An 11,953-nucleotide genomic window follows, 5' to 3' on the forward strand; every position below is an offset into this window, starting at 1 on the left:
GTTACCATTTTTTTTTTGTTTTTGGTTGGTTGGAGAATGGACTGTTCTTGGTGCATGTGGAAATTGTTTCTAGTGTCGATGTGAGATTTGTAGAAACACAAATTGTGGTTGTGATGATGGAAAATACATATACACAAGATTGAAAACTATGCTTGTGAACAATAGGCATTCAGAATGTTCAAAAGTTGATTTTGGTTAAGGAGTTAACGTCCTTGGTGAAAAAAGTAGGCATTAAAAGGAAAATTGAAGAAAAAAAACAAAATTGCTGAATGAAGTTGAGGTAACACACGAAGTCTTCTTTTTAAAGTCTTCAAATATTTTTATTTCCATCTTTTATAAATTAAGATTTTGATCTACTTAAACATCTATTTTCTCTATATAATTCTTTTCTAAATTTCTGTCTCTAAAATAATGACTATTTTATTCGATGTCAGAAGGATGGATAAAAGTCAAACAAATGGTAAATAAGAAATGCATGCTTTGACAAAATTGTTAGATTGCGTTCAAACATCCCAATAGTTTGTATGAAAGTAATCTCTTCATCCATCGAGCACTAATGATTCTAACAAATGAAGGGGAGCTAGTGAAAATGAAAGCTATCATGCATGAAAGTGAAAATGATGGCAAGATATGTGAAGGTTTCATAAAGAATATTGAAAAGACAACTAAAAATCTTGATTCTACCAAGACATTCTCAGGAGGGAGAGCATGATGAAGATGCAGGTTTAGATTCATTTGGAGGAGAGAAAGTGCTACGAGTGTGGTAATCAGAATTGTTCTTCTTATTATTTTTGAATGAAAGACCTTTCCCTATGCCACTCGTCAGTCCTAATGTTGCTAACCATACTTCCATTTGTTCTTGCTACCTAGAAAATATACAAACATTTTAAGCCTCAAACATCTTCAAAAGCCATGTCATTCTGAAGGAAATTTTTGTCTCTAAACAAAAATTTCAAGTCTAACCTTTTCCAAGCAAACAACAAATTGCTAGTGTTTCAGGAAACACATATAAAGGCAGAAACTGAACACCAAACCTTTTTCCAGCCTTTTCCACTTTATGGAAAAGGAATTAGTTATAGGATTGAAAATCTGCCAGGTGAGAAAAAAATAAAGAAAGAAGAGATACTAGTGTAGTTTAAAGAAAGGAAACACTTCTATGGCACCTTCAATAATGTTTATAAATAATTGCAATAGCACATTGGTTTCTTTAATCAGGTGACTCTGAAAAGGCAGTATTACATACCTCTAATGTAGGGGAATGTAAGTGGAAATCGATCGAGCTAGAAGAATTTTAGGCTGTTCAAATTACACGAAGAACCGTGATTGGGCACAGAGCCAACATACAGAATCTTCAAAGTTAACTGATTCTAGAAGGTGGTAGTGTTCAAGAAAGGTTTGGGCAGTGTAATATCCCTCCATCTTGGTATTCCGGCCTTAAACGAGTGCTCCAGCACCATCAACCATTCTTCTAAAACAGATTCCTTTTCCTTCTGCAAAAGGCTGTATTCCTTCTCCATCTCGGACTCCAACTCTTCCAAACGTTTGATCTTGTATTGCATCTTTCTAAGCTGTTAAAAGAAAGAACATACAGAAAAAGGTAAAACAGAGATCCATCATTCGCTTTTAAACTCGAATCAAACACATAAGAGAGCAGCATAATCATGTCTCAACAATCTTATAGCTGTTACATAAGTTTTATTCTACCATTCAACTCTATATAAGGTCATGTTCTTATTGGTTTAAAAGTGTAACCATAATTTTAGTTAAATTCTGGTCGCATGTGCAACAAAGATGAACACACAAGTAAATGGTTATTGATGAACACACATACCAAGTCAAAAGAACTCTTCCCAAATTAAAAGATATAAATTAAAATCTAGCCAAATTAAAAAATATTTCTACCAAATTAAAAATACCAAACTTTCAACATCTAAAATAAGGCAATTACAAAATTCAACTACAATTCAAAATTTAAAAAATAAATTGATTCCTACTTTACATCAATGAGGGAATGGAAGAGATGATGTACATAAAAGTGTAGATGAAAAGGTGGACAACCAAAGACGTCAGCTAGTTCAGTTAGTAAAGTCACCTTTGACAAAAAAGTGTGTGTGCGCGCATGGAAACAAATTAGTATATATCCTAATTTTGTTGTCCAAGCACAATTACTTTGTTAGTAAGAAGTTTTTCTTAATTTTATATGGTTGCATGGTACCAAATCATCATTTCAATTATAACTATATCAATTAGCAAGTCTGACTTGACATAACATGCTATGCACAACAAGTCTTATTTGACAAAACATACCTGCCTGCATGACGCTCATTCTTCATAATATCTTTCATTTTCACAGTGCTTATTTGACATGACATGATTACGTAATGCCAAGTTTACATTGTACATGTGCTATCAAAAGTGCACTTAAGTTTTTTTCTTTTGATGCAACATTTCACTAAAAGATTTGCTGATTATGTATTGAGAAGGCCCATAGATCTTGAACGTAGCATTTTAGGTTGACTGATATTATAGATCAGATAACACCCCTTTTAGCATTTGACAATGATTTGATTAACAAATCATTTCCAGGATCCAGCCTTAACGACTATAATCTAAACAAATAAAGGACTGAAAACGACTGTGTATTTGGAAAAACAAAGTAATGGTAGAGAGAAACCTGTGCCTCAATAATGGATGCCAGAAGCAATTCTATCTCCCTTTCCTCCTGGTCAGCAAGTAGCTTGGCACGGGCAGCAGTTGCACCAAGTGCAGTTGCAATTGAAGCCCTTATTTGAAGTGTTGTAGCCCCAAAATTCTTTTCTTGGCTGCCTTTGTGAATATCTTGAGAAGAAAAAGAAAATTTTCAAGATAATATTTGAAGAGATAGTTAATTACAAAGAGAAAAAACTGCATCTAATTTGCTTTTGAATATTATGTTATTTTGACTCAGGTATGAGTAGATGGCAAGGTTATGGATCTAGGTGTTGAGCATAATTGTTTCACAATTTTTACCAGTAACAATGAGGACTTCAATATTAGACTGATGGGTGCCCAACATCGGCAAGGAAGGGGTAGACAGAGAATCCAACATAAATTTAGAGTAGATGGGTAAGGAGAGGGTGCTCAAAATGGCTGTTGCTTAGAAATTCAACATATGTATCTGGTTTGAAGTTTTTATGACAGTACAATGAAAATACAACATAACACAAACAAAGATTAATTAGTTTGAAATGTCAAAGGTGTCCAAGGGTGTCATTAAATGCCTAATATCAGGCATAACTACACTCTTAAATTTTGGTGTAGAGTTTACAACATAACAAAACAATGATAAAAGTAGCAACATGATACAAACAAAGATTTAATGAGTTGCAACATATCAGAATTGTCTGCCATATCTAATGCCTCCATGATGTCATATGGTTAACTCTATCTAATTACATCATTTTTATCTGCAAACATACTAAGCAAATTGAGACAAGATTATATGTTGAGTAGAATTTCATTCATGTAACATCATCATCAATCGAGCTGTGTTTGACCCAACTCATCCATATGTTACTTCTTTCTCTCATCCACTAAAAGATTAAGGATTAGTCATTCAACCTTGTCATCACTTGTTGGCTCGACACCTCACCCATCGTTCTCTCATTCACTATGAATCAAGTGAGCTTATTATGGATCAAGAATGTTTATTGTGTATCGAGAAAGAACATAATAATCTCTCAATCAACAACAATTCTAAATTACCCTTCCTTCAACTGATAACCAATTCAGATGGTTAGGAATAACCTATGACTATTGAATAATATCGCTTTTAATTAAAAAATAATTAAGAATTTAATATTCTTGGTGCAACGGTAAAGTTGTCACCATGTGACCTAGAGGTCATAGGATTAAGTCTTAGAAACAATCTCTTGCAAAACAGAATAAGACTGTAGAACAATAGACCCTTCCCCGGGATCCCACATTGGTAAGAGTTTCATGCACTAGACTGCCCTTTTTTATTGAGTAATCTACCAAAATAAGATCCTTTTCTAAGTTATAAATGATTTTTATTGTTTATTAATTTTATATAGATGACTATAGGATTATTATATATTGCATTATAAATATTTGAATACGTTCGGTTAAGTAATTTTATATAATACGTACTGAACAATTCTTGTAATATTATATATGAAATTTTATTATTTCTCGTTTCTTATTTTTCTTGCCAATTTCAATTTGACCAATCCTACTAATCCTATACATACAACCAATACATGAGTTTTTTATCTGCATGATTCCAATCTTAACAGTGATTTGATAACCATGTCCTTTCCTCTCCTTTGTCTTCCATATTTAGAGATTTCTATAATGCAGCACCTTCATACAGGCACAAAATGTAAATTGCCCGAACAAAATATGGTATAGATTATATCAAGTACTCAATTGAGACTTTTATAGAGCATATTAGAAACTAATGTTAGTGCAGAACTTCCAAAGAATCAAGGACCAACAATTTTCATGGTCACGGATATGATAAATGACAAAATCACCCATATTCCCTAATTAAGTCAACATATGTAGTTACTTCATTTCTAGTTTAGTATCTAGCTGTAAGAATTATGGGAAACTCTAGAGCAAGAACATGGCTTTTTATAGCATGCAATAAATCCACCAGAGAATATGTTTCGATTTAATGCAAAAACAAACGTAATCACCTACCAGTAACTTTTTGCAGCTCCATATCTGGATCTTCAGTCTTCAGTACATTGAAATGACTATACAATAACAACAGAAGTATTCTCTTTCAAGAATTAGACATGCCAAAAAAAAATAAAGAAAAAGAAGGGGAGAAGACTAACCTGTTGGGTTCATCACTTGTGCAAATTAAATCATTTAATGGATCCTTATTAATACAAAAGACCTTGCTTGCAGATGGATTCTCACTACACAATGCTGTGAGAGCAGCGTCTGCTGCAGAAGCAGCAATCTGCAAACCAGCAACAGTAGACAAGCATGCTACCTAACAAACATAAGATAGCATTTGGATTCATATTCATATTAAACAACATCAAGACTTTTGTAGACATGGATGATAAGTAATCTAAAGTTAGAATGCACCTGTTTTAGTAGTGAATCTGCAGCATTTACAAAAGAATTATAGCATCTCCTCTTTAAAGGACGTTCTGGAGTAGATTCTTCAACATCTTTCCCATCAGTTTCAATAAATCCATCAGCCTTATCGGGCTCATGCGGTGGTTCATGTATTAGGGATTGCATTTCTAGGACATCAGTTGTCTTGCTTATCGAATTACTAGCAGCAACTGCTCCATTAATGGAATCCAAAATATGCTCGCCAAAAGGCAGTTGTATAAGCCTCGAAATACAATCCAGCTTACTCTTAGTCCGTACATGCTGCGCAATAAGATCCCAGTCATCTCCATGCTTTAGCACAGATTCTAGAAGAAGAAGAGTCTCTGCATCTGTCCATGCACTCATTACATGGTTGGAACTGTCATCGGTCTCAAGCTTCAAGTCCTTTACGGTAACATTGACTTGACTCTTATCTTTAGAGCAATTTGGACATACAATCAGTCCTCCCTGCAGAGCCATGATAAGAAACAGCACAGAGCTTAGAAAAGATGTCACAATCCAGTAATTAATGTCAAGTGGAGGCAGTATAGAATAAAAGTCAATCCTGGCATAACACCATCCTATCCCATAACCTGGTATGCTGAAGACCAAGTTCACAATTCACAAGTCAAAGTTCACTGAAGTGCTACTGATTAGTCCAATTTATCCTTAATAAGTGTTGACCAATCACTCTTATGTCCATTAGCTACTTCTACGCATAAAGAACTAGTACTTTCTCCAACTTCCATGTTGAACTCTCCAAAAATGACTAATTCTCTACACTCCATAAAGCATTCACAATGCAGCAAAAATGACAGTTAAAATTCTTAGTTGGTTTTACCTATTCAAATTGGAAGTGAAAAAAAAAGCATGGTTCAAAACTCCAAAAGGTATGGGTTTGCATGGCTCAAGCATACTGCCTAATCACCGACCAATGTTGATAGTATGTTGGCATGGGTAAATGTCACTGTATCATCAATGTTGACATGGTTTGGTGGTATGATGGAGATCAAGTCTATCTCGACTGGTATATAACTAAGAAAAGATCCTCTTTTAATTATTCATCCTTCTATTCTTGTCAATCAGAAGTTGGAAGTCTAAAAAGAGAGGAAAGAGGAGGAGAAGCACCAATAGATGATATTGACCAAAATCAATGATTTTATTCTCATAACTCATCCTTTGATTTCATTTATCAAAAACTAGAATGAGATAAATCACTAAAAAGAGACAAGAGAAGTCAAGGAGATCACTAACTGAAACATGAGCATTACCAGGCAGGTGTGCCAACAACTGAGATATATCGATAAGCTTATACCTATATTCATTCCAGTTTCAATTGTGTCATTCCAACTCCAACCCTCAATAATTTCAATAGTTAACCAAGATATATTTGTGAATATATGGAGAAATCAATTCGGATAGCTTCGTTTGAGAGAATTATTTTATATGCATATTGAACAACTATGGTATTAATCTTGGTAGAATGCTATGAAAATCATTCTCCCATCTGATACATGATATTCATTTTAGTATAAGAACCAATGCTCACATTTGATGTTTGTTATATTTTTGTTACTGGTTAATATAAATCTTTTAGTTCAACTTTTTATAATTTTTATAGGCATTTATTTGGAAGTAAACATGCTAAGTGAAAGGAGATTATAGAACTAAAACTCATTTTAGGTGATCTAGGGATGCTTTGAAGCGTGCTCAATGTCAACACAGGATGGTAACAAAATCCTTCTGCAACATGGGCCAAGAAGATAATAGATTATAATTTAATTATCTCTAAAGCAACTGAAGATACCTCTAACGACTCAGATCCGCTAACAGTGATTTGTTTACCGCAGACTCCACATACAGGCCCCCTCTTCGGGGCCCAATCTCCAAACACATCAGTGTACGAAGTCAAAGATGGTAACTTGAACCCGTTTTCTCCACCCAATCCCGTCGTGGCCACCCGCTTCCTCTGCGGTATGGAAGCTTGCACGACCTGCACACCACCCGGCACCCCTTCTTCCACCACAACCTTTGGCCCAGCATCCTCTGCGGGCGGAGGCACCCCTGCCACTGGCTTCGCCCAGAAATTGATCAGCCCCCATTTCTCCAGGCACCGGAACACGTTATGTATGTACCCGACGTCTCCAATCAAAGACTTGCGGATCTCGGTAAAAGTGATGCGCCTGGACGGGTCCTCCCGGTACTTGTTGATGACGAAATCGCGGTACTCCTTGTAAACTCTAGGGTTCCGGGAGGCAGCGGAACCGTCGAAGAACTCCGGGAGCGATTGCTTCTCCGTGTCGTGGATCTCATCCCAACGAAACCAACCTGGATCAAAGAGGAACCAAACCAAAAAGACGGAGATCAAAACCCTAATCCTCGCTGCAACGAAGAAAGAAGAGCTAATCCAGAAGCGGTCGAGGTACTCGAGGACGCGGGGATGGAGTACAGCTCGCGGTCGGCGAGGTCGCTTCCTTCGGAGCTCGGCGGCATATTCCTTCTGGGGCGGTCGCGCGGGAAGCGGAGAAGGCAGTAGGCGGACGGTGATGGGGGGCAGTGATGTCAGATCGAACGGTACGGGGAGATATTGATCAAGCTAAAAGAGGTGCAGTGCAGACGGGAACGAGGAGGGAGCGGACGAAGGATGAAGGGTTTCCTTTCCTTTCCTTTCCTGAAGATAAGTTGGGCTGGGCTTTGATGGATTTAAATTATGGGCTTTGCTTTTTTTGAACTTAACTTAACTTTGATTCATTTAGATGTTAAACTCTCAATTTAAATTTATTAAATTATTTTAAATTATATATATATATATATATATATAATTTAATAAATTATTTAATTGAATAAATATAAATAAATTTTTATCAAATTAAACATCAAATTTGTTCATAAATATTCAATTCATTTAAAATCCTAAATTCATGCAATGCATTGTAGAATAAGACATAATGAGCAATCATGTGCCCTCTGAATTTATTTTCTTCCTCAACATTCATGCCATCTTCATCTATTCTTCTTGTGTTAACTGAACAAAAAAAACAAACTTGATCTTATCTCTTCTGTAAAAAATGAAATTCATCACCTTAGTGGCCCCACACGGTCTGCCACATGACCGTCTATGGTCTGCCACATGACCGTTTATGAGGAGGTAAATCAGGAAACTACAATTTAAGATCCTAAATTCATGCAATGCATTGCAGAATCTGGACATATCCCCACTCTTTGAGCAATCATGTGCCCTCTGAATTTATTTTCTTCCTCAACATTCATGCCATCTTCATCTATTCTTCTTGTGTTAACTGAACAAAACAAACAAACTTGATCTCATCTTTTCTGTAAAAAATGAAATTCATCACCTTAGCGGCCCCACATGGTCTGCCACATGACCGTCTATGAGGAGGTAAATCAGGAAACTACGGTTGGTCATGACGCAGGAGGTATTGCCTGACTTTACCAGGATTCGAACCCTTGTCCTCTTCTACAAGTCTACTGCGTCGTAATCAACTCAGTTATGTCCCGGAAGCAACTTGATCTCATCTCATGTCCATGGAAAAGGATTCAACAGGATCTTCTAAATTTAGTATTGCCCACCTGGTGCCTTGTCAGTCTTTTAGACAGGAGAGTTGAGACATACCAATCCAAAAGAAAAGTTGCAGAAAGATAAAGGATTGCAATATGATTCAAAGATAACAATTCAGAAGCAGACCAGCTGAATTTGGATTTGTGACTGTAATTACATACGCTAAGATTTTAACTAATTTATTCTGTTCAAATGGACACAGCATTTTTTGATATTGAAATGTGACAACAAAGGATGTTGCTATGTTTTTAGTTTGTTCTTTAACTTATATAAGAGATCATAGGTCATATGAAGGCCATCCTTTTGAAAGGAAACCCCTGCTACCATATCGAGAGAGATCATTGTAGAGGCCACCGTCCTCACTATCAACACTGACACAGAAAAGAGTTTCAGAGTGAGAAACCTCCACCTTTCCGTGCACATCCAAGTAAAACTAAATCATCACAGTGAAGAAATTCCAGACTTGGGGAGTCTGTCACATGCTGCTCGAACCCATCCGATCTGCTGCTTCTCGTTGTCATAAACGACCATATGGTCTAGCAAAGAAATGTCTGAAAACAATTCCACAATCACATCAAAGTGTTTGTTTCATCAAGAGAACAATGAAAGGTTTTTTGGCAAGTTGCCGATTTGTTTACCTCCAATTACGTTGAGGTTATTCAGTCCGACTTCAGTGCCATTGAGAATTCCTAAGCATGCGTTGCCATATTTCTGCAAATGAAACATCAGAATTTCATATCCACAATTAATATTTTGGATTGATTTAGTCGAGAGGAAGGTTGCAAATGCCTACGGTGATGATCAAGTAATTCTGAGGAAGCATTTCAAGCAATGCTCTCTTTCCATTCACAAAGTTCAAGGTTAATGTTTTGAAGTACTTTTTCACATCAGACACCGACTTGAATGGTCTCTGCCCTTTCCAGCACACTGGAAGCGATGGGTCGACTTCCTCCTTGAGTGGCTTCTTCGACAGATCACTCTTGACCTATGAAAACTCAAAAATCAATGTCAGCACTATAATGGAAATGAACACGGTTCGATCTGAAGATTCAGTTCGTATTTACAGCTGAGAGGAAAGCTTGGTAGGATTGAAGGCCAAAGTAAGTGAAGGTACTCCCAGTATCCAGAACCACCTCCATCTGCTTTGCTCCCAAATATTGATTGCCCCAATAGAGGTCTGCTGGCCCAGGTGAGTAGTAGTTTCTGATATGATGACAAGAAATCAGTGCTCCTGCAGGAAAAAGTTCGACAATCGCAACTAAAATAGCATCTCACTTTGATCCAATGCGAGACATGGGCGACCAGCTCATCCGAGAGGTAGGGACCAAATCGTCTCCGAAGAAAAGGTAGCCGCCTCCCTTTCCACCGAGGCAGTGACCGACCACATTTTTGGTCACCCCTTGATCGCTGAGCTGCGACAAGATGCTAACTTTCCCGGTTCCGAGCCCGAGAATTCCATCCGTCGACGCAGGGGCGTCCTGACTTGGGACCTGCTGATCGTATCCACACCTGCACGTACCAGCTGCGTCGATATGGATGGCAGCGATTGGATTTTTACAGAAATTGGAGTGCTGGGTTAGGTTACTGACCCGAAGGCGAGGGTGGGGCGGGCCACGGTAGTGTTTGTGAGGCGGACGGCGAAGGAGTCGGAGATGAGGACGCCAAGGGAGGAGCCTCGGTCCTCGTACTGGATCTCGTAATCGCACTGGTCGCAGTTCTGGTCGTGGACGACGCCGGAGTGGAGGGCAACGCAGAGAGGGTCTTTGCAGTGGACCAACTTGTTCTTGTTCGGTCGGTACCACGGGTGAGGTCCCTAGATCGATGAGAAACACCCGGTCGTTAATTGAAATTGAATCTTGAAAAGTTTGGGGGAATCAGGAGGAGTTCAGCAGGGGATGGAAAGAGAAGGATAGAAACCTAACCTTGGAGCACCTGACGCAGGGAGCATCGCATTGGAGCCAGGTGAGATCGCTGCCGGTGTCGACATCCAGGAAGTAGGGCTTCGGGGGGTCGCCAATGTACATCGATACATAGTACAACCTACAAATTCCAAGAAAATTCAACTATTAGAGCCCATCCATCTTATGAACCCCCAAAACCATGAGCTTCACCCGTGAGGGTAGACGTCGCCGTAGATGGGGAAGACGGCGGAGGAAGTAACCCGAACGCCGGCGTCCACAGGGAGTTCCGACACTAGCTGCGGAGGAGGTCCCGACGACTTGGATTTCTTCTTCGGCGAAGGGGAAGTGGCGGCGGACGCCATAGGGATCGCGGCGGAAACGAGCAAGACCGCGAATAGTAGCCCTCTGCAGGAGATCGCCCGGCCGCCCATCGTCCGATCAAATCGAGGGACGAACAGGGATTGGAGGTGGAAGAAGAGCGAGAGAGACGGATGCTCGTCGACAGCTCCGGCCACCTAGCGGAGGAAGAAGAGGGAGAGGGCTGGGGGTGGACTGCCGACGACTTCTCTTCGCCCTGGAGGAGGCGGCCTTATTTATACCCCGATGCCGAAGCCGAAGCCGAAAAAGCTTTATTAGGCACGATTAAAATTACTAAAGAAAAAAAAATAAAATTATTTTATATAAAATATTATTATATTAAAATACTCCTTAACTGCTTATCAAAATTATTTTAATTTTTACCGTAAATTATTAGACAAGAAACTAATTATATGCTTGCCTGCCGAAATTAGATGCCAAAAAGAAGGCTTTAGTTTAAAATGTGGGAGGAAGAAAGGCAAGGAATAAACATCTTTATTCCTAGCTTTAGCCTTTAGGAGGGATTTAGTTTATGCCAGGCTTTGCCATTTAACTAAGTCAATTCCTTTGAAGGCTGAAGGCAGCACTAATATTCTTTGAGAGAAAGATTGCATTGGGTATGTTTTTTTTAAAAAAAAATTAATTAAATATTTAATTTTTACGAACTGATTAATTTAATCTCTGGTGTAACGATCCAGCGTTAAAATGCGACATAGTGGGACCATTTCTATTGGGTTTGATGGTGCCTTGGTTTCCCATTGGTCAAGCCATCTTTATCCTGAGCAAAGGGAACTCTGACTTCAACGGTGCTACTACGTTTCGGATCCAATAGAGTTCCATTTGCAAATAATTCATGCAATGAGATTAACAACTTTCTATAAAGATAAATCAATAATGAATGAAAATTTAGAGGAGTTATATACACTCATCAAAAGTTGAAATTTCACCACCCTAACCGTTCCATAACCATCTATCAAGAAGTAAATCAGAAAGTTATAAT

At 38.4% G+C, this 11,953-nt stretch overlaps 2 protein-coding genes across 2 annotated transcripts; both read right to left on the reverse strand.

Moving 5' to 3' along the window:
- Positions 1 to 1,164: 1,164 nt before the first annotated feature.
- On the reverse strand, positions 1,165 to 7,734 carry LOC141820901 (SWI/SNF complex subunit SWI3A homolog). Its single transcript, XM_074708260.1, has 7 exons — positions 7,542 to 7,734; positions 6,923 to 7,443; positions 5,104 to 5,583; positions 4,845 to 5,005; positions 4,705 to 4,760; positions 2,675 to 2,838; positions 1,165 to 1,568 (listed from the first exon to the last, which is right to left on the reverse strand). Exons 1-7 carry the CDS (start codon positions 7,606 to 7,608, stop codon positions 1,368 to 1,370), a joined length of 1,650 nt encoding a protein of 549 aa, XP_074564361.1. The 5' UTR covers positions 7,609 to 7,734; the 3' UTR covers positions 1,165 to 1,367.
- Positions 7,735 to 8,809: 1,075 nt separating this feature from the next.
- Positions 8,810 to 11,143, reverse strand: LOC141820882 (aspartic proteinase Asp1-like). Its single transcript, XM_074708243.1, has 9 exons — positions 10,807 to 11,143; positions 10,618 to 10,735; positions 10,285 to 10,508; positions 9,971 to 10,204; positions 9,760 to 9,898; positions 9,489 to 9,680; positions 9,334 to 9,406; positions 9,159 to 9,246; positions 8,810 to 9,066 (listed from the first exon to the last, which is right to left on the reverse strand). The coding sequence occupies exons 1-9, from the start codon at positions 11,025 to 11,027 to the stop codon at positions 8,973 to 8,975; spliced, it is 1,383 nt and encodes a 460-aa protein (XP_074564344.1). The 5' UTR covers positions 11,028 to 11,143; the 3' UTR covers positions 8,810 to 8,972.
- Positions 11,144 to 11,953: the final 810 nt, after the last annotated feature.

This window comes from Curcuma longa, unplaced genomic scaffold, assembly GCF_044706935.1.
Source record: "Curcuma longa cultivar G26 ecotype Majalengka, Jawa Barat unplaced genomic scaffold, ITB_CL_G26_1.1 utg8573_np1212_1322966_RagTag, whole genome shotgun sequence".
Lineage (NCBI taxonomy): Eukaryota > Viridiplantae > Streptophyta > Magnoliopsida > Zingiberales > Zingiberaceae > Curcuma > Curcuma longa.